The following is a 21,213-nucleotide window of genomic DNA, read 5'->3' as shown; positions in this document are numbered from 1 at the left end:
TATACATAAACATATGTAAACTAAATATTTGGCTTTATAATATTTGGCTACTAAACTTGTGGACAGAAAACAAATCACAACCAAGAATGTTTTGATTTTCTTTTTAATCCTCTTTTCCCATTTTTGCTGTAAAGAAACATAATGTACATTGTAATGTATTGCACTTGAATATGGCAGTAATAAATTAACTTTATGAATAATCTGCTCAGATGTATTATGTTCCAAATCAATGACCGGATAATCTCATGAGAAGACTAACAAAGGTGAGCTCCTTGCCCATGTCTACTGTATGTGGAGGTCGACTTCCGTTTCCCCTTTCTTCGTGTGCGTGGGGGGGTAGGAGGGGGGAGGGAGGCGTTGGAGGGGGAGGCAGAGGTTGGCGAGAGGTCTGGAGAATGTGGGTGTCTGGTGGGGCTGGTGCTGGGCGAGCCGCGGGGTGAAGAGTAGGGCGACAGGGCCTGGAGCATGCGGCCACTTCGCTCCTGAATCGCATGCTAAACAAAGACATGGACACATGCGAGGGTTATTGGGTGGGTATCGTGCAGATTTGTGCAGTTTGTCTTACAATAGTTTGTCTTTTTATACTTACTATAACAGCAACTTAAACGTGGTTTACCCAAGAAAATCTATACGAGCTTAAATGTACTGTAAGAAGGCTTTATCTCACCTTTACAAAGACTATTCTGGCTGGAAACTGCAGTTTGTAAACCACTCCCTAAGATCACTGATTCTACATCACAGCGCACAGAAGTATAATAATCCACTGCTGCCTCCATTAGTTAGTTCAAATATGTTATTATTCCATGATTTCAGTGCCTGAAATCCTTTGTTTGATTTACCTGAGTGACACAAACCTGTTTTTCCCGTTAGTTTGTAAATAGAAACTCACCCAGGCTCCGTCAGGTCCAAAGAGCTCCAGGAAGTTGCCAATGAATTCTCTCGACTTCTCTTCCCACTTAGTGATCAGGTCTTGGCTCTTCTCTTCCATTCTGTAGACAAAGTGTTTGGACTTCTCCTCCACTGTGCGGACCGTCTCCTTCATCTTGTCCACCTGGTTCTGGAGCCGGTACTTTTTCTCCTGTCACAAACAGGACAAAGCGTGTGACCCTCGGTGCATTTGTGATTGTTTCTAAATAGTTTGTTAAATCTGAGCGCGCCTACTTTAATGAATCCAACGTTGAGCTCTTGGGCCGTGTAGCCTCTTTGCAGATTGCGCCGGACATAGATGTCATAGTCTCGGACGATGCGGGTGATCAGGTCGGATGTGGAGATGCCCTCTGTCCTCTGAGTGGCCACGAACATTCCTGACGTAAATACAAACACGTGATCCACTCAAGTGGCGCAAGAAGTTACATAACTGGAATTCATCATAGGCAGTAACATGGATCTTCACCTGCTTCCTTTATGTGCTTGTAAACATCGTCTGATCCAGCCGAGGTGTAAGGGATATCATCATGGGCCACAAAGTCAATCTGTGAGTGCAACAAGACAGTGTTCAGTGTTCAGCTTCGTTTAAGAGAGTTTGCAGTTTAAAAAGGGCCGTATCTGCTCGTTGAACAGATCTGCTCTCAAGCTTTAAAAGTTAAATATACAGTGTATACGACACTGCCACTAGATGTCACACTTGTATTCTGTAGGCTCTGTGTGATTGTCACGACTTCATCAAATACATATACAGCTCTTTAGAGTTGTCTTCCACACTACTTTCCTCAAGAATTTGAAGTGTTTCTATGTAAATTTGTGCCCATTCATTCTTTTGAGCATTTATGTGGAATAGAAAAAGAAAATCTCATATATATTTAACTTGTGCAGCAAGAGTGGAGTGACCTTTGACCTTATGTTTCTTGAGGAACTCCGTGGTGAGGGTCCAGGGAGCGTCCCGCACCACCTCGTCAATGTAGCGACAGTGCCTCAGGGCGTCGTAGCGCTCGTCCTCTGTCATCACCGTGTAGCCTTTAAACTGGTGGGTGAGTTCATCGCTGCAGACTAGAAAAACAGGAACTCAGTGTTAAAGTGTCGTGTTTTGAGAGACACTGTGATATTCACGCTTTACCTCCTACGATCAGATGCGTGTTGGGAAACAGGTTTTTGGCCTGCATCAGGGCTCGGGCATGCCCCGAATGGAAAAGATCAAAGATTCCATCAGCGTAGACCCGCACTGGACGATTAGCTACATGGGATGAAAGCGCGTTTTAAATATTAGTATGAGCTTACAAAGCTTAATTGATGCAAAAGTTGATATCTGATCAGTTTTTCTGGCTGCCAGTATATTCTGTTGAGTTTAACTTGATGGAAACAAAGCGGTATGAGAAGTGAGACCTGGCGTGCCCCTCTGTGCTTGGGCAATGGTCAACTTTTCGTGCGGGATTTCTGTTTCACAGCCTGTAGACTTGGCAAAAGCAGCCGGCTCCCGCAGAGCCTGAGCACAAAGAGTTTGAGAGAAAAAAAAAAAAAGAGAAAAATCACTACTTTTTTTAACCTTTTTCATTTAATTAATCATTAAAATTAACATTGTAAAAATGTCATTGTCAACGTAAGATAAGGTTCAGATCAGATCTCAGCATTCAGACATAATGAGCATCCTGATATGTCACGGACTTTGTAATGAGACACATATACACTGCTTTATCTGCAGTGTCGTAAGATATACTTTGACCTTCCTGCTAAGTGATTCTTAGACATGAACTATATTATTTTACTAACACTTATTTAATCATTTTAAAGCGTCCTGGAAATGCTAATATTATTATGTAATTTAATAATGTCTGTAAACCAAATTCATTTACGGCAAATAAAACATTTATTTAATATCAGCTGGGAATGGGACCATGTGTACGTTTATTTACGTGCACTATAGTTCATGAAGTGAGTCATTATTGCATCGTTCCACCCAGCTAATCAGTAATCTCTCCACTCCCAGGTCAAATGTTTTCCTTTGTGACGTTCAAAGCCCGTCGTATGAAAATAGAAGATAAATCTGACTTCCTTTCCCACATATTCCAGTGTCTGTAAGTAATGTCTAAAAACAAGACAACCAGAACCCTTCTTTACCCTTAAGACCCTAAAGTCCCACGTGATTGTCCCACGAGGGGTTTTCATATTGACAGAGTGGCAGGACTCACCCTGCCCGGGCCTCGTCTTTGGCTCTGTGGGCCCTGCGGCTGCTGGATGTTGCTTCCTCGGCCTCGTCTCCTTCGAGCCATCCTTGACCTTCTGCTGCCTCGTCACTGCAACTCCTCCACGTCGGTCAGTAGAGCACAGGAGCAGTTCCTTAGCCCGTCTGCGTTTTTAAGTATACATCCAATCAGCCTGCCTTACCCTGATGACGAGAGATTGTAGTGAGCAAAGTTCATGCTCGTCTGACACTGAAAGTCCAATCAGAAGTGTAATGTTTCGAGAGCAGATGTAGTGAGGCGGCTAAATTACATCAACTACAGAGTTTAATGTCCACAGCTTTTACATTTGCAGCCTTTGGACCCAAACACAGAAGGACAAGATGTTCCAACATGTCACACAACTACTACAAGCCACCCACAGTGCCATGCTGCATGTTATGTCATTTGTGTTGTGAATAGCATTAGTTTGGGTTTATCTTAAAATCAATAACACGCTGGCCTGCCTTCTTGTAACAGCACATTTCGCTTTATCGTATTGGATTGTTGACACTCTTGCACCGACCGCAGTTTGAATCATTCATTCACACACATACAGTCTCAGAAAAAAATAGAATAATATACTCAGTCTTAACTACATTCACTGCATATGAAAAAAAAATACTTTCACTTATGAAGAGTACGTCAGGAAGTTTGAGTCAAGCTCGCAGATCTGTCCGTTTACCTTTAAACGCCCTGAACTGTGGATTGAATCAGTGAAATTATGTTCACTGAGGGTTTATAATTGACTTTGTTCATTTTAAGTGCAATGTACCCACCACTAATAGATGGTTTCATATACAAACAATGGAGAATTATTAGTGTTACCTACTAATACTAATACTAATACCAAGTAATACTATCAGAATTGACTGTGTGTATACATTAGCAGGGCAGGGGTGGGCGTGTCCAAGCAGCATTGTGTTCATTTTTTTTAAATCTAACATATTTCTTACATTTGAAATGTTCATTTCGTATCTTTACTTATCTATTTTACAACAATCTAATCACTAACTGAATCGTGAGGAGAAACAAGACAGACCCACCTCTGGAAAAGTATTCAGAAACCCCCTTACCCCTGTTTCACTTTCATTCTGATTTCTTCCACATGATTAAGAATCAAGTCAATGAACAGAAAACAAGGGTGTTCAAGTCAAGTTCAGTGGGAAGGAGTAGCCACCAAACTGGTTTGAGGACTGAAGGAACCGGAGACTTCATAGGAATTCATTTACACCTGTGAACACAATGACCTGGAGCAAGGGGTGTGGTTTTCCTTGTGAGAGCTTGCAGTGTGGCAGCAATGCTCTGCTGCTCTTCCCCTCACTTCCTGATCCCTCAACACTGCTCAAATGTGTGGAGTGACACACAGAGGATAACCCGTCATATGGAGGAGATCTAACAGAGGTGCAGGGAAGTCTTCTCCTACAGCAAAGGTAAGTCCCTGTTGTCACTGTGTGTGTGCAGACTGACACTTTGTGTCGACGCAGTAAACAAGAGACACTCACTGTAGCCAAGTGTGTCTCATGTTTGTCAGACTGACGTCTGTCAAATGTCTTGCTGCACACTCTTGGGCGTCTGAGCAGCGTGAAGTGATTTCTGCAGATTTCAGTTTCACTCATCATCACTGTGTCATTGGTTGAGATTAATCACTGTGGGTGGAGCCAGCGTTTGAGTGGAGTGAGAATTGTGTTTCTCAGCTTATTCAGGACTTTTATTTTAGGATACTGAAAGGTAAGTTGATCATTAGCTTAACCACTTTACTTTACTGAGGTCCAGGCATTCAGAGAAGAAACTGCTGGGGAAATAATGTGTTGCTGTGTTCATTATCCTGTTTATTATAAATAATGTCTCACTGGTATGTTTTAATATACTGGTCTTAATCTGGTCACTCTGTCTGTAGATAATTGACCAACTGCTGGTGTAAAGATATGTTCCCGTGGCCATATCTGACGCTGTTCCTGCTCATTGCTGCTCAAGTTAACAAAGGTAAGGAGCCAAAATATAACACCATAAAATTTAAATGTACCTGTGCAAACAGTCATAAACACACGCAAGGGTTTGCAAAGCTATTGTACTGAGGAGAGTACAATAGACTGAGGTTCTGCCTCATTCGGACCAGGTTTTGGACTCCTGGTCCTGACATGGTCCGTGTTCATGACAGGACAAAGGTCCTAAAGCGGTATCAAACACAACTTACTCTCTCACAAACACACACACTTTGCCAGTAAGTGTATAACAGTAACTCCTGGGAAACAGTCGAGCTGTATATGAGGAAGTGGCGTTTGCTGTGGTTTCGAAAAAACAACACCTCCATATGGATCTGTGACTCTCAGCTGATTATATTTAGTCCAGCTGTTGTGTGTGTGTGTTTTGTTCTTACGCACAAACGTATGCTTCATTGCTATGACATGTCATGACAGATGGATCCACTCATACTGTAGATCTCTGTATTGCCCAATTGTCTGCTTTCCCAGTTCAACCTGTTCATAGGAGGCACATTTGTGTTTAAAAGCGGTTTCGGCGGGGAACGCTTTATGTCCCTGATTATAGCAGAAACTGTGTATTATGTCATCAAATGTGAATTTTGTTTATTTGTGCCCAAGCAATACAACAAACAAACAAACAAATAATGCATAAATGACTCTGGGATAACACTTTACAGTACAGAAACTGTATAAGTAATCATTTTGTGGTAGAGCGGTACAATTATAGTAATAGCATCTTATTTTTACTGATAGTGATCTTGATGATTAAAATAGTGTGATAATAAAGAGATAATATTACATGTATAACAAATTAAGTGTCTTACTTTCTTTTTCTTTCTGCTTCTTTTCCCAGCTCAGCAATGCGCGGAATTCACCGACCTTAACCTTGGTCATGCCTTCCTTGGCACCAGCATCAAAGTTAGGTTGTTGCTGTACACCAGGGAGAACAGCACCTGTGGGACACTCCTGTCCCACAGCAACCTCTCCGCATGTCCACACTTCAATTTGTCCCGCCCCACCACCTTCATCATACATGGGTACCGGCCCACGGGCTCTCCCCCGGTGTGGGTGCATGACCTCACGGATCTGCTGCTGGCCAGGAAGGACATTAATGTCATAGTCGTGGACTGGAACCACGGCGCTACCAATGTGAACTATTTAAAGGTCGTGGAAAACACAAAGAAGGCTGGAGCCAACATCACTGCTTTTATCGAAAAGATGCAGGTATGGGTTCTGTCCCCCACTCGGACTCTCAGTGACACATCGTGGGCTGCTCTAAAGTAACACGGCTGATCTTTTCAGGAACATGGCGGCTCTCCGAGCTCCATCCACATGATTGGAGTCAGCCTGGGAGCTCACATATCAGGCTTTGTTGGAGCGAACTTCAATGGTTCAATTGGGAGAATTTCCGGTGAGATCTGAAGAATAGAATCATTACCACATTCCCCACAGAAATGTTACAGTTCAGCTGAAATGCTTATCAAGGGCATGTCATTCTATCATGACATAAACTTTATTACAGTTAGTGACGACACAAACCGTCTCTCAGGCGACTCAGATGTTGCACAGTATCGTACGATGTGATGTGTTCATGGTCGAGTTATGGCGTCGCAGGTGTGTTACAGTTCATATTTCCAAACATGGGGGCAGGAACCGCCATACAAAATGACGTCACTGTCTATGTCAACCAAGAAAACCCACGCACACACATTGTTCTGACAGGGTTGTGAAACCTGGGTCTACACCAACCGTGTGGCCTCTCTTACACAGTTGACCTTTGGAATGACCTTAATGTGATTTAACACAGTGTATTCAAAAACTGTAATGTGCTCAGCGATACATTTGAAGCTGAAGAGTTGTCATGTTTGCAGCTCTGGATCCTGCCGGGCCTCAGTTCACCGGAACTGGTCCTGAGGATCGCCTGGACCCAACTGATGCTGAGTTTGTGGATGTCCTGCACACAGATATGGACGGTTAGTGACAGGTTTCTGCTGCAAATATTTGTTTTAACTGTGTTCAAGCAACTTTGTCCTCATTGTCATGTGGCAATTGTGTATTTACAGCTCTGGGCTACAGGGAGCCGCTGGGTCACATTGATTTCTATGCAAATGGTGGAGCAGACCAACCTGGCTGCCCAAAGACCATATTTTCTGGTAAGGTCCATCAAATATCATCATATACATGTGAGAAATAAAGAAATAAAGAATTGTTGACTTCTCTCCTTATAGGTACGTCTTATTTTAAATGTGACCACCAGAGGTCCGTGCGGCTCTACCTGGGCTCTTTGAATCACACGTGTGCCAGCAGGGCCTTCCCCTGCGGCTCCAACACTGACTTTCTGGATGGGAAATGTTTGAGCTGTGACCAGTTTGGTGCTGCTGGGTGTCCTGTCTTTGGTTTGTAGTCCTACTATTAATGGGAACATGAAATAAAATATCATCATTATTATTATTATGATTGAATATTTTCCAGTCTAAAGTTTACTTGACAGTAATCTTGTGCACTCTAATGCAGGATATGACGTCACACAGTGGAAACGCATCCTGCTGAAGCTCGGCCAAACGAAGACCTTCTTCACGACAAATGCAGAGTCTCCATACTGCAGTAAGTAAGAGAGCGTTCATGTTTGAGAAACAACAGCATGTATCTTAGCCAACATAATAAATGAATATAGAAAAAAGTAAACCATATATGTTATTTAAACCAATCTGATTGACATCCTGACTCAAATGAGCAATTATTCTACTATTTTTTTTATATTTGTTACTGCTGATATCATCACAGTCATCCATCCTTTCATTTTAGAACCTTGCATATTAGAATCTGAACTGCAATTTGAACAATGTGCCTTCTATATTCTGGGATTATAGACGGATGTCAGTCATGATGGCAGCAAAATGTTTGGAATAAATACTCATATGATTGCTTTGTCTTTCCTGCTCCTCCTTTGACACATAAAAGAAATAAACTAATTAAATGTGGACGCAGGGCCTGAACAGATGGAAAGTGCCTTTATATACTGATTTTTTTATTTCAATGGAAAATCATTGTTCTACTGTGAGTTCTTCCACTGTTGTGTAGATAACTTTGGAACAGTAGCCTTTCTGAAGCTATTCTTTCTTTAATTTCACATTTCAGTGAAAATGTTTTTTGGAAAAATCATATTTAACATATTTGAAAATCAATGTTTTCTTAAAGTTACAGGCTACCAAGTGGATGTGATGATATGGAACATGGAGCCCCGTCAGGGATACATAACCATTAAACTTCATTACAATGGTACAGAAGCAGTGGCAAACATTGATCAGTAAGTATTTTTTTTAAAAATACATTTAGATTCCTCTTTGTTTGTGTGTTACCGCTTCCTCTCAGAACTGTGCGTTTTTATATCAGCAAATCATCAGAGTTCAAGAAAAACAAAGAGACAAGGTTGTTTGCCCAGTTTGACAAAGACGTGGCAAAGGTTGAAAAGGTGTCGGTGAAATTCTCCACTGGGAAACCATTCCAGCCCAAATATAAACTGCGAATTCTCCGAATCCGTCTCACACATCTGGAACTCCAGGCGACGTAAGCAGCATATTCTCACCCATAATTTGAATCATTTTCAGGAATAGTGTACTTCAGTGACAGTGGCTTTGTTCTTCGCAGAGCTCTGTGTCGATATGACGTCATCCTGGAGGAGAACAGTGAGGTCACCTTCAGACCGATTCCCTGTGAAGAATCCAACTTCTGAGGCAAAATCAGACCCAAACATCTAAAGATGATAAGACTGCATGCAATGTAGAAAATATATACATATATACTGTAAAAATATGACATATTTTTTAAATATTTCACGTATTTATTTGTGTAAATAAATATCACACATTATTTTTAATACATTTAAAGAAACCTCAGGTCCACAATATCCACCTGCAGCATCATTTATCAATTCAAATGCTTCCCACACATTAAAAGCTGATAAATGAACAGCCTGGTCAGTGTTTTATACTTTTATTTATAGTGAAACTCATTTGGAATCATGTGTTTAATTATAAAAGAGGCCTCATGTCTGTGCACTGACTTTCTTTATGGTGTTTCTCACTGTACGTTTAACGATATACTATATCAAATACGCAACATGTGTTGCATAATACATTTGTTTGAACATATTGGAAAAACTAATATACTGTATGTACTTAAATGATGAAGCTTCATATTGTAACTTTTCATGAAATACAGCAAAAGACTGAAAACTAAGGATGGGAATCGGCATCAGGTATCGGTCAGTATTGGTATTGGTCCAACGTGTCAAAATCAGACCGTATAAACGTAAATAAAAATCAGTCAAAGCAGTTTAGCTGAGTCATGTATGGCTGTTTTTCAACTGTGTTGTTAACAGCTTCATAGTTCATAGTAGAAATGGTCTAAAATGACTGGAACAGACTAATATCGGTATCGGATGATACTCAAGTGTGTGATATCGGTATCTCAGAAAAGTGGCATTTGCAGCCTCTCACTCTCAGCAAAAACATTTAGCCACTTCAGCAGTCCGACAAAAACAGTATAAATAAAATGACAACCTAAAGATTATTATTTTTTATTAAAAAGAAGCACTGATGCAAACTTATAAAAATAAAATTTGTCTGAAGAACCTTTAAACAGGGTCCTTTCTCTGATGACTCCACTCATTTAGACATGTGCTTCTTCATACGTTGGATCTCCATCTAAAACGAGACACAATTTCTGAACATGAAGTCTAATATTCTCTAAAGTTCGGGCAACTTGTGTATTTTTTTAATCTACACACCTGTAAAGTCAAACGAATCCTTTTCTCCTCGTCCAGCTCGTTCATCAGCAGCTTAATTTCTTTGCTGGAAACACAACGATGAGGAAAAAGGTGTCAGTGATGGCAGAGGTGCAAGGGAGGACATGTCATGTCAACCAGGCTGAGACAGAGGACAGTAACAGAGACATACTTGTGTTGAGTCTTCATCTGCTCAAACTGCTCCCTCAGCTCCCTCAGCTCCGTCTGCAGTCGCTCCAGCTTTGAGTTCTCTGGATTTCTGCTCGACTGGCGCTCGAGTGTGAGGTCTGCAGGTTTGAAGCCGGACGGAAGCGTCGGATGAAGAACAGAGGAAAGAGCCTTAGGGAGCAGAGAGGAGAAGGACGGCGTGGCATCACTTTCTGCTGCCTGTGGAGAACAACCCAAAGTCACTGTCTGACATCTCAACAAAATCCCTGGAATGAAAATTTAAATGTACACTTACAGACAGGCCACACCCATTTTGACTTGTTTCTGGGCGGTTTTTTTGAAGAGTTAAAGTATCCACCGCTTGACTCTGGGTTTCTTTCCTTTCCTTCTCCATCATGAGTCTTATCTGTAAGTGACAAGTAACATGGGCATTGTTTGGTCCATTGAATATATAAAGAACAGTGTACCAGCTTTGGGTGAAACCTGGGTTCAAAATGGTCTTTTTGTCTATGTGTTGCTGCTCGTCCATTCAATAATATTTCTATTATGTTTATTTACACAAGCTGCAATATTCCATATATATTCTTGTTGTCCAGATGTTAAAATCAGATTTTTTCTTACTTTATTCACAAAAAAATACTGTTTACATGGCAGTTTTTATTTTGTTTTACTTTACATTTTAATTTCCTATCTGTAGCATCTTTGTCGTTTATGGTGATGTGAAGCACGTGCACGAATGCAACACTTTTAGGCGACTGTTATTAAGGAAAGTATACTTCCCAGAGTCTGAAGCTCTGACTGTAACCTCTCATCTCCAGCATGGGCTATCTGCTCATTTAGCCTCTCCGACACAATTGAGCCAAACTCCTCGGTGTCTTTGAGGGAAACGGAGAATAAAAGTTAAACACTAAAAACTTTCACACCAAAAAACCACACCATTTTTGTTCCTTTCTAGTTTATTTTATCAAAGACTACTCTTCATAATCTTTCAGCATGCAGCAGCATTCAAGCGTGATAGAGATGAAACAACAGGTTTCCAGGCTTACCAGGAATGAGGACTGAGCTATGGCTGCCCATCGAGACAGAAAAACACTGCAGAGTTTTTAGGATCTACATCTACAGATGACAGATTGAACCAAGTCAGTAGAGCGGAAATCAACAGAATGCAGCTCGGTATAATAACCTTAAATAAAGTTAAACATACTTAAACTATTACCTGCTCCTTTCAAAATAAGCCTTCTACATCAGATAGAGCCACGTCTTTATCCGGCTAAATGTGGGTGTTAGAGTGGAGACAGCTGTGTTTCTGTCACAGCAGTGAACAACTGCTGCAACAACAACACAAGAACAGATGCACAGTGACAGATTTACAGTCATTAGTAAAGAGACATCACACTGATTATTGTCAAAGATCTGGGAGAAACACTCACCTTGTTTTCACAGTGTTGTCATTGAAGTAGAGCGACGTCTGTGGAAACACGACACCCTCCATTGTAACCCAGTGTGGTGAGCAGGGCATGTTGTGATGAGGAGTGGTCATTTTCAGGGCTAAGTTTAGCCTGGGACAGACAAATATCACTGGGGCAGAGTGAAGGGCAAGGGAAGGCTTTAAAGGACAAATCCGTGGAACTTATGTTTACTATGCACAACAGAAAGAAAGCAGAGAGAGTAGTAATTAGATTTGTATTATGAAAGAAAGGACTGGAGCGGTTATGACATTTTCAGCAATTAGAGGAACAATTGACTTATTTTATACCAGCTGTTTCTGGTTTGAGCCTGGGTCTGAACTCACAAGATATTTTAAGGCCACCACATAAATCTGGATTTTTTTCCCCAGCCTTTAACTTATGATTTACTAAATCATATAATTAATTTAGAGGAATTTATCAATTATATCAGTTGAAAATTCTAAATAATATTGCAGAAATGGCAGCAGCAATAGAAATGTTGATCTTGTTGCAATTTAGATTTCAGTTTGTCATCTTAGTAACGGATTTTTTCTTTTATCAACTTTCATCTTTTTTTAATCCTGTCTTTCAATCTCATTCTGCTTTCTTCTTAATGTTTGTTCTGTATCATTTTGCCAAAGTAAACGATTTGATCTCTGATCTTTTCCTCCCATTTGACACAGATCACCCACGAAACCATGACGGTGTCCTCGGCTCTGGAATGCTCTGCCACATCATTTCAAATTGTTTTTAAAAACCTACTATTACTCTATCATGTTTAACACAGGTTGAGTTGGTCTCCCATTGTTTGTTTGTTTTGCTTCTTATGTGTTTTTATTGTGCTATGTATGGTTTTTATTCTATTTTGTTATTTGACGTCATTCTCTACACGACTTTGGTCAACCTCTGGTGTTTTAACTGTGCTCTAAAAATAAAGTAGGAGTTGAGAGTTGAGTCAACAAGGAAAAAAAGCACTCAGTTTCTGGCCTCGTTCATTCATGGAAATAAATCAGAAAATAATCAGATATTCTGAGCATTTGTGTCAAAGATGTAAGCACACAGATCAGATATTCCTGTCAATGCAATTTGTGACGTTTGTGAATTATGTAAATACACATGACCTCTGGCCCCTACCTATGCTCACCCTAACCCACATCTAATGACACCCCTGCACATATAGTACACAGAAGAATGGGATTATTCAGACATGACAACTCAGAGTGTTAAATCCAATTTTACTTTAAGTTTCAAACAAACTGATGTGATTATTAAAGTTTTACAAGTCGGAGCTCAATTGAAAAGCAACGGATTTTAATCAATACACCCATGAGTAATCAAATGAGACACCTCATGTGATACATTTACAAACAATACAGGTGAGATGTTAAAGTAAACATTTTTTGGCCTTAACCCTGAAATTGTTTGTTGCTGAAGGGGTAAACATACAAATGATGCTAAGACTATGTCAAATAAAATGCTAAGAACACAAGCAGCAATTTATAAATCAAAATACCAAAAAAAAACACAAGACTGTAGTGTTTCAAATGTCCTAGAACAAGGTACTACAGCACTTCAAAGATGCAACTCAAACACGACCAAATGTAAGCAACATTTGCAAAATATACAGGCAGGTTGAGATTGTACTGACAGACGGGGTTGTGCAGTCCACACAGCAGAAATCATCTCGACTTTCTGCGTTTTCCAGTGTTGCATCTGAGGAGTGACACATCTGGGTAAGAGAGAACAAGAGAATGTTTTCTTGTAGATTTTGATTTCAAAATTACAAGTTACATATTACATAAAAAATCCTGCACAACCGCAAATTCTTACCAGAGCTTAATCACCAGCGTTGCTGGTTGGGTCCTCTGTTGAACGGTGTACGTTGCTGACGCATCACTCTAATGTTGCGGTACTTTGTCATAATACTGTGACTTTTTCTTAACACTGGCCTCTGATTTGGGAAGGGACGAGGCACCAAGCTCTCCTTGAATAAAAGGGGACAAAACAAAACAAGTCTTGTTATTTTCAACGGCCATTTCCGGAAAGTCTTTGATCTCTGATGGTCTGTGGTCTTTAATGTACCATGAGGGGTCTTCTTATATTTCCTGACAGCTCAGGGCCTGCATTCCTGGGACCACCTTGGAACCGTGGTCTCTGTGAAAGACAACAGAGAAAGCAGAATGAGCAATTGACCTTAGTTATTTCTCAAACTACATCGTCTAATCACAAAACTAGATGAGTTATGTATATCTGCTAAAACTTTGTTTTCATTTTATTACACTATTTAGTTAAGAGTTAAATGAAGAACTTGGAAGCAGTTCCTTCAAGTTTTTAGAGCAGAGGGTTGTACCCAGCCAGAGACATATACCAGATACTGAGGCACAACACAGTCCAGTTCAATGCTCCTCTTACCTGTATGGGTGGTGGTCCTGGTCTTCTGAAAAACCTCCCAGGTCTATTGTTGTCCTGCATCGCATTAAATGGCCTACAAACACAAAACAGAGTGGCACACTGGACTTCCCAGTAAACAAGAGATTTGCTTAAAATCATGAGAGAGTAATCCTAAGAAACATACCTTCCAATCCTCTTGTCAAAATGTCCTCGTCTCCGGTCGTCAGGCTCTGAGTAATTTGTCCTTGAGAATCGATTGTTTGGTGACGTGCTTGCATCCGAACTGCATTCTAAACAAAATGCGGCGGATTGAACAATAAACAATGTCATAATATCAATACAGCTGCATAATCAATGCTGCTGTTCATGGTTACAATATCCAGGATATACAAAAAAATATATATATCATTTACCGGTCTTCTGCTTTGGACTGCGATCTTTAGAGGGCGAGTGATCTTTAGAAGAGCTCGGCCCTGGTGGCCAGTGGGACAAAACCACAAGATCACGTTTCTCTATGGGAGATGATCTGTGGAGAGCATCGCACAGGTAGAGTTAAGATGAACAGCTTTTCTATCACAGCACCATGTCAAGCTTAGGTCAAGTACACAAAACTGTTCAATATGTCCTGGACACATTAACAAACACATTCAAATTCACAGCATTTTAAGTAAAAACTAATTAAATCAACCTGTCAGCTCTTAGAAGAAACTAAATTTAAATGAAACCAGTATAGAACAGTTTGCAAGCAGATAAATTATAAAGCCACACATTAGACAGGGGTACTTACAAAAAACATGGCATGTCCATGCTCCTGTACTTCTACTTTTGTACCCTGAATCAATCTGAGCCCTCTTCCTTCACTCTGAACGTTAGTCTGCAAATCTTGGATGACTTCTAAGATATCGGTTTAGATCACTTCATCAAATCTTCCATCATCCTCTCTCTCTGAGGCACAGATGGACAATGCTCTGATCTTCACTGTCACACTGAGGTTTTTATTGTGAGGTTGTTTTGAGTTTTCCTTTGGTTGAATTCAAACTTCATCCAACCAGCGTGGCAACACAGCAGAGGAGAAGATTTGACTTTTGGAAGACATCCGTAGTTCTGACATCAACAGTTGTCCAGGCTGGTAATTATGTCAGCTTCTTCTGCAACACCACCGAGTGGCTTTAAGAAACATGCCTGTGCTTGTCTGCCCACAGAGATTGGTGGTTTCATGGTTGAGTACTTCAGGCTTTGCAGTGGCCTCAATGGAGAATTTCTAAGAGACAATTCCTTCAGATCCCATACTCTCGAAGAAGATCTGATAGATCATGCAGTACTTCTATTCCTCCTCATGTAGTAGTTTTAAGTTACATTGGGACAAAGTGCCAATAAATCATTGAGGATATCTTTTGTCCTTAATGGAAGACAATGCTTTCACAGAATGGAACGTCCAGGTACGTTTGAGACTTCACGTACCATGAACTTTGGTATGCAGCAGATATTTACCCTTTAGAAGACGTCAGATACAACACAGAGAGCGACCACAGCAGATTCTGAGTAAAGACCAAATGCTTTCAGACGGATTAGATAAACCAGGAGGAATGGTAAAGCTTCCAAGATAAAGCTGGTGGTAACTTCTGTCCCCGAGCAGTATCACTTCAACCTCTCCTGTCATGTTCTTCTCATTTACATTGAGTCCAACCAATCAGCTCTGCCTCGTTTCTCCACTTCTGCCACATCCTTTTCAGAGCTTGATCTTCTGTCAAGTTCTCAGCTTCTTCTAATATCATCCGGTGGCAGCAGCTTATAATTATGCGTATACAGTAGCTTTAAGGTCACTGGTTTGACTCGTGCAGAAAGTGAGCCAACATCCCTGGGTGTTTGGGGGTGGGGGAATGTTAAATGCATATGATCCTCTGGCTTGGACGTGACATGGTGCACATCAGACAGTATGGGAGCTGAAAGAAAGCTTATTTAAATTTAGGAATGGCAGACAACTCCAGCATTGATACACTGAATGAAGTGTAAACAGTTATTTAGGTCCTCTTCTCTCCTCAGGAATGCTTTGTCCTTCAGATTCAGTTCAGCCAGTCCTTCTGGTTTCCACTTCTGTAGATGAATGTGCGATATGGCCTGGGTATTGCTATGACCCCATAGAGCATGTGTACATGTGGGTTTGCATTTAATTAGGCTTGTGTTTTAACAGTTTTTAAGATGTTAGCAATTAATTTAATAAAATTATAACAACTTTGAAGATATTGTGTTGCTTGTTATTTGGTGTTTACGAACGAAATAGTTATTTATAGTTGTACGAGATAAAATGAATGCAGTTGCACGTTGTCCCAACTCTGATGGTGGCTAGTGATGTCCTTGAACGGACGTTCCTCCTCTTCTTTAATGGCTTTCAGTAACCATTGTTTGCATATAAATTATCCATCATCCATCTAGATGGTACTGAAATGTGACAAAAACTTTGTTTCTGCAAACTCCTTGATTTAATACGCCACTTGACTTGTAATTCTGTAGTCCCTTGTTTTAGTTGGTGCCTTGACCAGTCACAGCACTCAACTTCCAATTAATGCATCCTTTTCCCAATGGTCCATTAATAGCTGATGGGCTGCCAATAACTTTGCAGAGAGCGTGGCAAATTTAGTTTCGGTCATGTTGGAGTGTAGTCTTCTTCATGTTCTCATTTCATGCTTTACAATAAATGTTTAACGTCAGCTTCTGTCCGCTTTTGTTTACTATGAAGAATGAAGGGGTTGGGTTAATTGAAGACGAATCGGTCTTCACAGCATGCTGAAGAACATTGGGGGGCTTTTCTAAAAACTTTCACTGATGACCAACTGAGGAATTCTGCATGGATCATCTATTTTTCCACTCCCCTCATCAAGAGCATTTACCAATTTGTCTGGTTTTAAAACAAGTTGGCATCATCGATATGCAGCGTACCTTATCACCTTCTCTTGAGCCCACTTGATAGGAAGACATTTTGAAACACAGGCAGCAGACAGGCGGGCAGCTCAGAATTTTTGTGGCTTTTCAACCGATTCAATGTTGTGCATATAGCTGAAAATTATATCTTGATTTTCCATAGCTGGCACCCCCTTCACACTCTTTCTTGACTTCCTAAGAATCATCAAGCCCCTGCGAACAGTGCTAGAAGGGAAATACCATACCTGTGGGTGTTTTCAGGGCGACGAGACTCCACCTGTTCTTTGCCTGTGTCAGAGTCTCTTGAAGGCTTGCTGTCACTGTCATCATCTCTGGACGGTGACTGTTGTGGTTTTTCCCTCCTTGCTTCAAACCTTTTCAGAGGAACTGGATTTGACTGGAACCGTCTCTTCCTAATGGCAAGAACAGAGCTGGAGTCATCGAGTTGAGGCCTTGGTCTCACGGATGGAGGTATTCTGAGCCTCATGAGAGACTGTGCTTTCACTTGTCTCTTAACCAGGAAACTTTTATCCCTAAGAGACAATGGTCTAGCACCAAATGGCCTGGGAATACTGAGAAGCTGAGGTCTCTCTCTCCTGGGACGTTTTGGATTGCCATGCTCTGGTAAAGGGTCTGAGGAGGACATGCTGATGTTGGATATCCTCCTCTTGCTGGATCCTGGCAGTTGCCTTTCCTGAGGGCTCCTGTGGTAGGATGATGACTGTGGTGGACCTCTATTCCATGAGGGGGATCTGAAAGGGAGCTGGTGAGGGACATCTTGTGTCCTCTCTCTACTGTGAGATCTGCTGCCCTGCCTCTCCACTGGACCACGCTGCCGCCTGGAGTGTTGCTCTGATGTCCACCTGTATATCCATCAAAGAATAGAGAAATCATTACAATGACAGATCCATTGTCATGTTAATTGGGAGGTGGAACTTGTACATTTTTTCTTAATGCCACGATAGAATGACACAGGGGAAGTACATTTTCAAAGAGCAATTACAGATGTAACTCTCTTCCCAATGGCAGGTGAAACCACATTTTTATCAGACCCCCATTAATCAACTCACTAATAACACGGGTTGGGATTAAATAGAGGTTATCATTATGACCCCTGTGATTGGGAGGACAGGGCCAGCTTCAGGCCTCCTCCTTAATAATGTTACCCAGCTGGGATAGTTGCTTCACTCATATACCTCTCTGGACACGAGCCTCTCCCATTCATCTCTCTGGGGCTCCTCTGTGACCCAGAGGGCCTGTGATCTCCATCGCTGGAATTAGAGAATGCCCCAGCCTCGTTCCAGCGCTTCATGCCATGACCTGAATGCTCATAGGGCCTTTCTCTGGGGCTGTAACTCCTACGAGGATCTTGGTTCTGGTGCTCCTGATGGGAAAAACCTGACTGTCTCTTGAAGCCCCTGAAAGATCCCCGATAGCCTTGTGAGGAGCTTGATCGCCTGTCAGCTGGGTGGTTAGAAAAATGTCTAGGGGAGGCTGATCTGTGCCCTGGGGGCTGGCCATGAAAAGGTGGCCCCCTGTGACCAGGGGTGCCTTGTGCTGGATTGCGAGAGGATGAGTGATGCTGGCCCCGAGGAGGGCGATTTGGTCGAGATGAAGTCGGCCTCCTCTGGCTATGGTGTGGTTCCATTTTGGGGGGGTATGAGTGAAAAGAATCCTGATTTGGGGACCTCAACTGATTGAAGCGCGGCTCTCTATGCTCTCCCATCAGGGGGACTCTCTTGACCCCCGGGGGTCGTCCTCTACCTCTAGAATCTCTCCAGTTAAAGTTCCTTTCTGTGTAGCCCTGGGCATCTCTCCGACTTTTAGAGTTGGGGTTGAAATTCCCTTCCCTTTGCCCAATGCCATTACCATCTCCATATGGTCTGAAACAACACAAGAAAAAATAGAAAGGTTAATTAAAAAATGCAATTACACTTCAAAATGTGGTATTTTTCCAACAAGGTCCAGAATAAATTTTAAATCACCATTTCTATTAGGCACAGCAAGATTTAGAAAGTTGACACATTACCTGGGCTTCATGCGTGGTGGTCCAAAATGTGGTCTGACCATCTTTGGAAGTCAGTGAATAACCTTTGGAAAACAACACACACACACACACACACACACTGAGTATGACAGCCCTAACAAAATGTAATGATTCCTCATACTATAGCTATTCTCAAACTGCTTGGACTACACTACAGAAAGGTGCTCCTTTTAAACAGGAGCCTCAGGTAGCTTTGGCCAAGTAATTTATCCAATAGCTTTTAAAAACTTTTATATACTACCAACACCTAACTGTAGTGTACAAAAACATACAAGGGCTGCAATTCCTTTAAAATACATATCAATATATATTGTAACACTGTAGTGTGTAAATTTGGAATTGACTTATAATATGTAAAAGCTGAAAAAAACAAATTGTATTACATGTACCCCCCCAAAAAAAAAATCAATGGTACAAAGTCTTAGCCAGCACATAGCATTGTGTTCTCATAGGAAAGAGTTCACAGTGTCTAAACCTTCTTATCAACACTGTCCGTTTATTTCCATGTAATATTTTAGCATCACAATCGAAAACAAAAGCGCTTAGTGGAATAATTGCATAGTTCTAACGGCAAAAATAACAGATGAGATGTCAACATGTTGGGTGTTAGACCCAAACATTGTGGTATTTCCTCCACATTACCTGAAGATTTAAATTGACCTAATCCCAACCAGAGAACGGATCAATGCGAAATGCTGAACGTTTGCACTTTCCCAAGACACTAGATGCAAAATTCACTGCTTGTATAATCCAAAACAAAAGGCAGCCTCAAAGTAAACATCAATCAAAGGCAAAACTTGTTAGGGCCTGGGTCATACCTCATATTACTACATACTACTTGAATGCAGAGGTCCGCGTGACGTACATTTAATCATAGTTTTCTTGCTAATGTCAATTACAATGCAATAATTATTTAATTATCGCCCAGCCCTGATCCTAATGCATGCTGATTTGATCAAACACATCAGACAAATTAACATGTTGTGACAAGCACTTTTACTTCATCAGTCAAAACATTTATCATATGTTAAATGAATGGTTCAAGGATGCTGAATTTTAAAAGTCGCTTTTGGTATTAGTAACTCAGATAAAAAAAGGGTTATGACCAACGGCCTTTACAAGAGCAGAACATGTCCAGGTTGGATTATGTTCTCTAGAAATGGCCGCTGTTTACGCCTCATCCCGCTGATCGTGTCTCCATTTACGGTATGTGCCACTGGCAGCTGACTCAGAAAATAACGCGACGCTGTACATGAAGAAAAGCTGAACATACACCAAATTATACACGACACTCGTGGGCAATTGTCTCAACATATGTACGTGTCATGTATTTAACAACACATCGAGGAAATATAGTTCGAGTTCACGCTAACAACCTTATCTCATTGCTAAATTAGCTTAGCCTGGCTCTAGCAGGTACGTGCCTAACGCTGTCTTCAGAAAATGGCGTCCTGTCAGCGGAAACGTGTAGGTAACAACTTGGATAAAAGTTAAATTACAAAAAAAAATGTGCATCCGTCGATAAATTTCGTAAAAATGTTCAGCTACTTACCAACAACCTATATCGTCGAATGGATTATTGCTAACTGCGACACAGCGCAGCTGCTCTTTCTCGTCTCACTACACTCGCTTTTTCAACGCAGCAGCATACAGCCAGACTGAAGCGCCTCCTACTGTGCTGGAGTATGAACTGCATGTTCTGCAGACTGCTAGGCTAATTAAATAACCCACAATCAATTCTACCATCATAATAGTTGAACTATACTGTTGTTTTTGCTGTTGTGTATGAATACAAATAACATAAAAGCCTTACAATAAAAGTGCAAACACATAATAATCTAGATATAGTGAAAGTAATAATGTCATAATAATATATTCAGGTTTCTTATGTTACCAACCAAATTTCAGTGCTTTGGTCCTTTGAGCACCCACTTGTTGATGTGTAGTGAGTTGTTATTCAAGTTTTGGGATGATGGCTTTCAAAATGATATGAATTGCATTATGTAAATAATTCTCAGAGAGTGAAGTCTTTTTGCAGACTCCGTTTATGCAATTGGGTTTAATGAAGCAAGAAAGAACAACTCACTGGTCTATTTCTCAATATTTATCACTGTAAAGTGGGAGCTGACAGGATCAGGTCAATGCAATGTCCCCTGAAGTCATGTAAACCAGTGTGTGTGTGTGTGTGTGTGTGCGTGCGTGCATGAGTGTGCGTGTGCATGCGTTTGACCATGTATGTTTGAGGATATGTGCATGGTACAGAGTCAGTCATCTATTTATACAATGTGGGAAACTTCTGCAAAATCATGGCACACAA

General features: G+C 41.1%; 4 protein-coding genes across 7 annotated transcripts; 1 reads left to right on the top strand and 3 right to left on the bottom strand.

Moving 5' to 3' along the window:
* Positions 1–85: 85 nt before the first annotated feature.
* On the bottom strand, positions 86–3,226 carry pcyt1bb (phosphate cytidylyltransferase 1B, choline b). Its single transcript, XM_058627170.1, has 8 exons — positions 3,123–3,226; positions 2,320–2,419; positions 2,054–2,170; positions 1,835–1,986; positions 1,394–1,472; positions 1,162–1,304; positions 890–1,078; positions 86–494 (listed from the first exon to the last, which is right to left on the bottom strand). Exons 1-8 carry the CDS (start codon positions 3,201–3,203, stop codon positions 255–257), a joined length of 1,101 nt encoding a protein of 366 aa, XP_058483153.1. The 5' UTR covers positions 3,204–3,226; the 3' UTR covers positions 86–254.
* Positions 3,227–4,475: 1,249 nt separating this feature from the next.
* On the top strand, positions 4,476–9,106 carry lipia (lipase, member Ia). Its single transcript, XM_058627169.1, has 11 exons — positions 4,476–4,585; positions 5,053–5,138; positions 5,991–6,361; positions 6,440–6,548; positions 7,009–7,110; positions 7,201–7,290; positions 7,366–7,533; positions 7,652–7,741; positions 8,336–8,444; positions 8,531–8,704; positions 8,786–9,106. The coding sequence occupies exons 2-11, from the start codon at positions 5,081–5,083 to the stop codon at positions 8,868–8,870; spliced, it is 1,356 nt and encodes a 451-aa protein (XP_058483152.1). The 5' UTR covers positions 4,476–4,585; positions 5,053–5,080; the 3' UTR covers positions 8,871–9,106.
* Positions 9,107–9,700: 594 nt separating this feature from the next.
* si:dkey-71d15.2 (SH3 domain-containing kinase-binding protein 1) lies at positions 9,701–11,802 on the bottom strand. Of its 3 annotated transcripts, none has more exons than XM_058627175.1 (8): positions 11,522–11,802; positions 11,296–11,419; positions 11,138–11,207; positions 10,873–10,966; positions 10,387–10,498; positions 10,096–10,310; positions 9,927–9,990; positions 9,701–9,843 (listed from the first exon to the last, which is right to left on the bottom strand). In XM_058627175.1, exons 3-8 carry the CDS (start codon positions 11,166–11,168, stop codon positions 9,805–9,807), a joined length of 555 nt encoding a protein of 184 aa, XP_058483158.1. In that variant the 5' UTR covers positions 11,169–11,207; positions 11,296–11,419; positions 11,522–11,802; the 3' UTR covers positions 9,701–9,804. The 3 variants fall into 3 exon arrangements, with proteins under 3 accessions (XP_058483158.1, XP_058483156.1, XP_058483157.1); XM_058627173.1 differs by having other exon boundaries at positions 11,308–11,419; positions 11,522–11,796; XM_058627174.1 differs by having other exon boundaries at positions 11,308–11,416; positions 11,522–11,796.
* A 955-nt stretch (positions 11,803–12,757) lies between these two features.
* si:ch211-114c12.2 (uncharacterized protein LOC336578 homolog) lies at positions 12,758–20,589 on the bottom strand. 2 transcript variants are annotated; one of them, XM_058627555.1, is made up of 10 exons: positions 20,449–20,589; positions 18,879–18,940; positions 18,046–18,732; positions 17,095–17,712; positions 14,344–14,456; positions 14,115–14,220; positions 13,952–14,024; positions 13,622–13,693; positions 13,370–13,523; positions 12,758–13,268 (listed from the first exon to the last, which is right to left on the bottom strand). In XM_058627555.1, exons 2-9 carry the CDS (start codon positions 18,917–18,919, stop codon positions 13,380–13,382), a joined length of 1,854 nt encoding a protein of 617 aa, XP_058483538.1. In that variant the 5' UTR covers positions 18,920–18,940; positions 20,449–20,589; the 3' UTR covers positions 12,758–13,268; positions 13,370–13,379. The 2 variants fall into 2 exon arrangements, with proteins under 2 accessions (XP_058483538.1, XP_058483539.1); XM_058627556.1 differs by having other exon boundaries at positions 12,758–13,252.
* Between the last annotated feature and the right edge of the window lie 624 nt (positions 20,590–21,213).

Source organism: Solea solea, chromosome 4 (genome assembly GCF_958295425.1).
Source record: "Solea solea chromosome 4, fSolSol10.1, whole genome shotgun sequence".
NCBI classification, from domain to species: domain Eukaryota; kingdom Metazoa; phylum Chordata; class Actinopteri; order Pleuronectiformes; family Soleidae; genus Solea; species Solea solea.
This window is presented reverse-complemented; position numbering and strand designations above follow the sequence as displayed.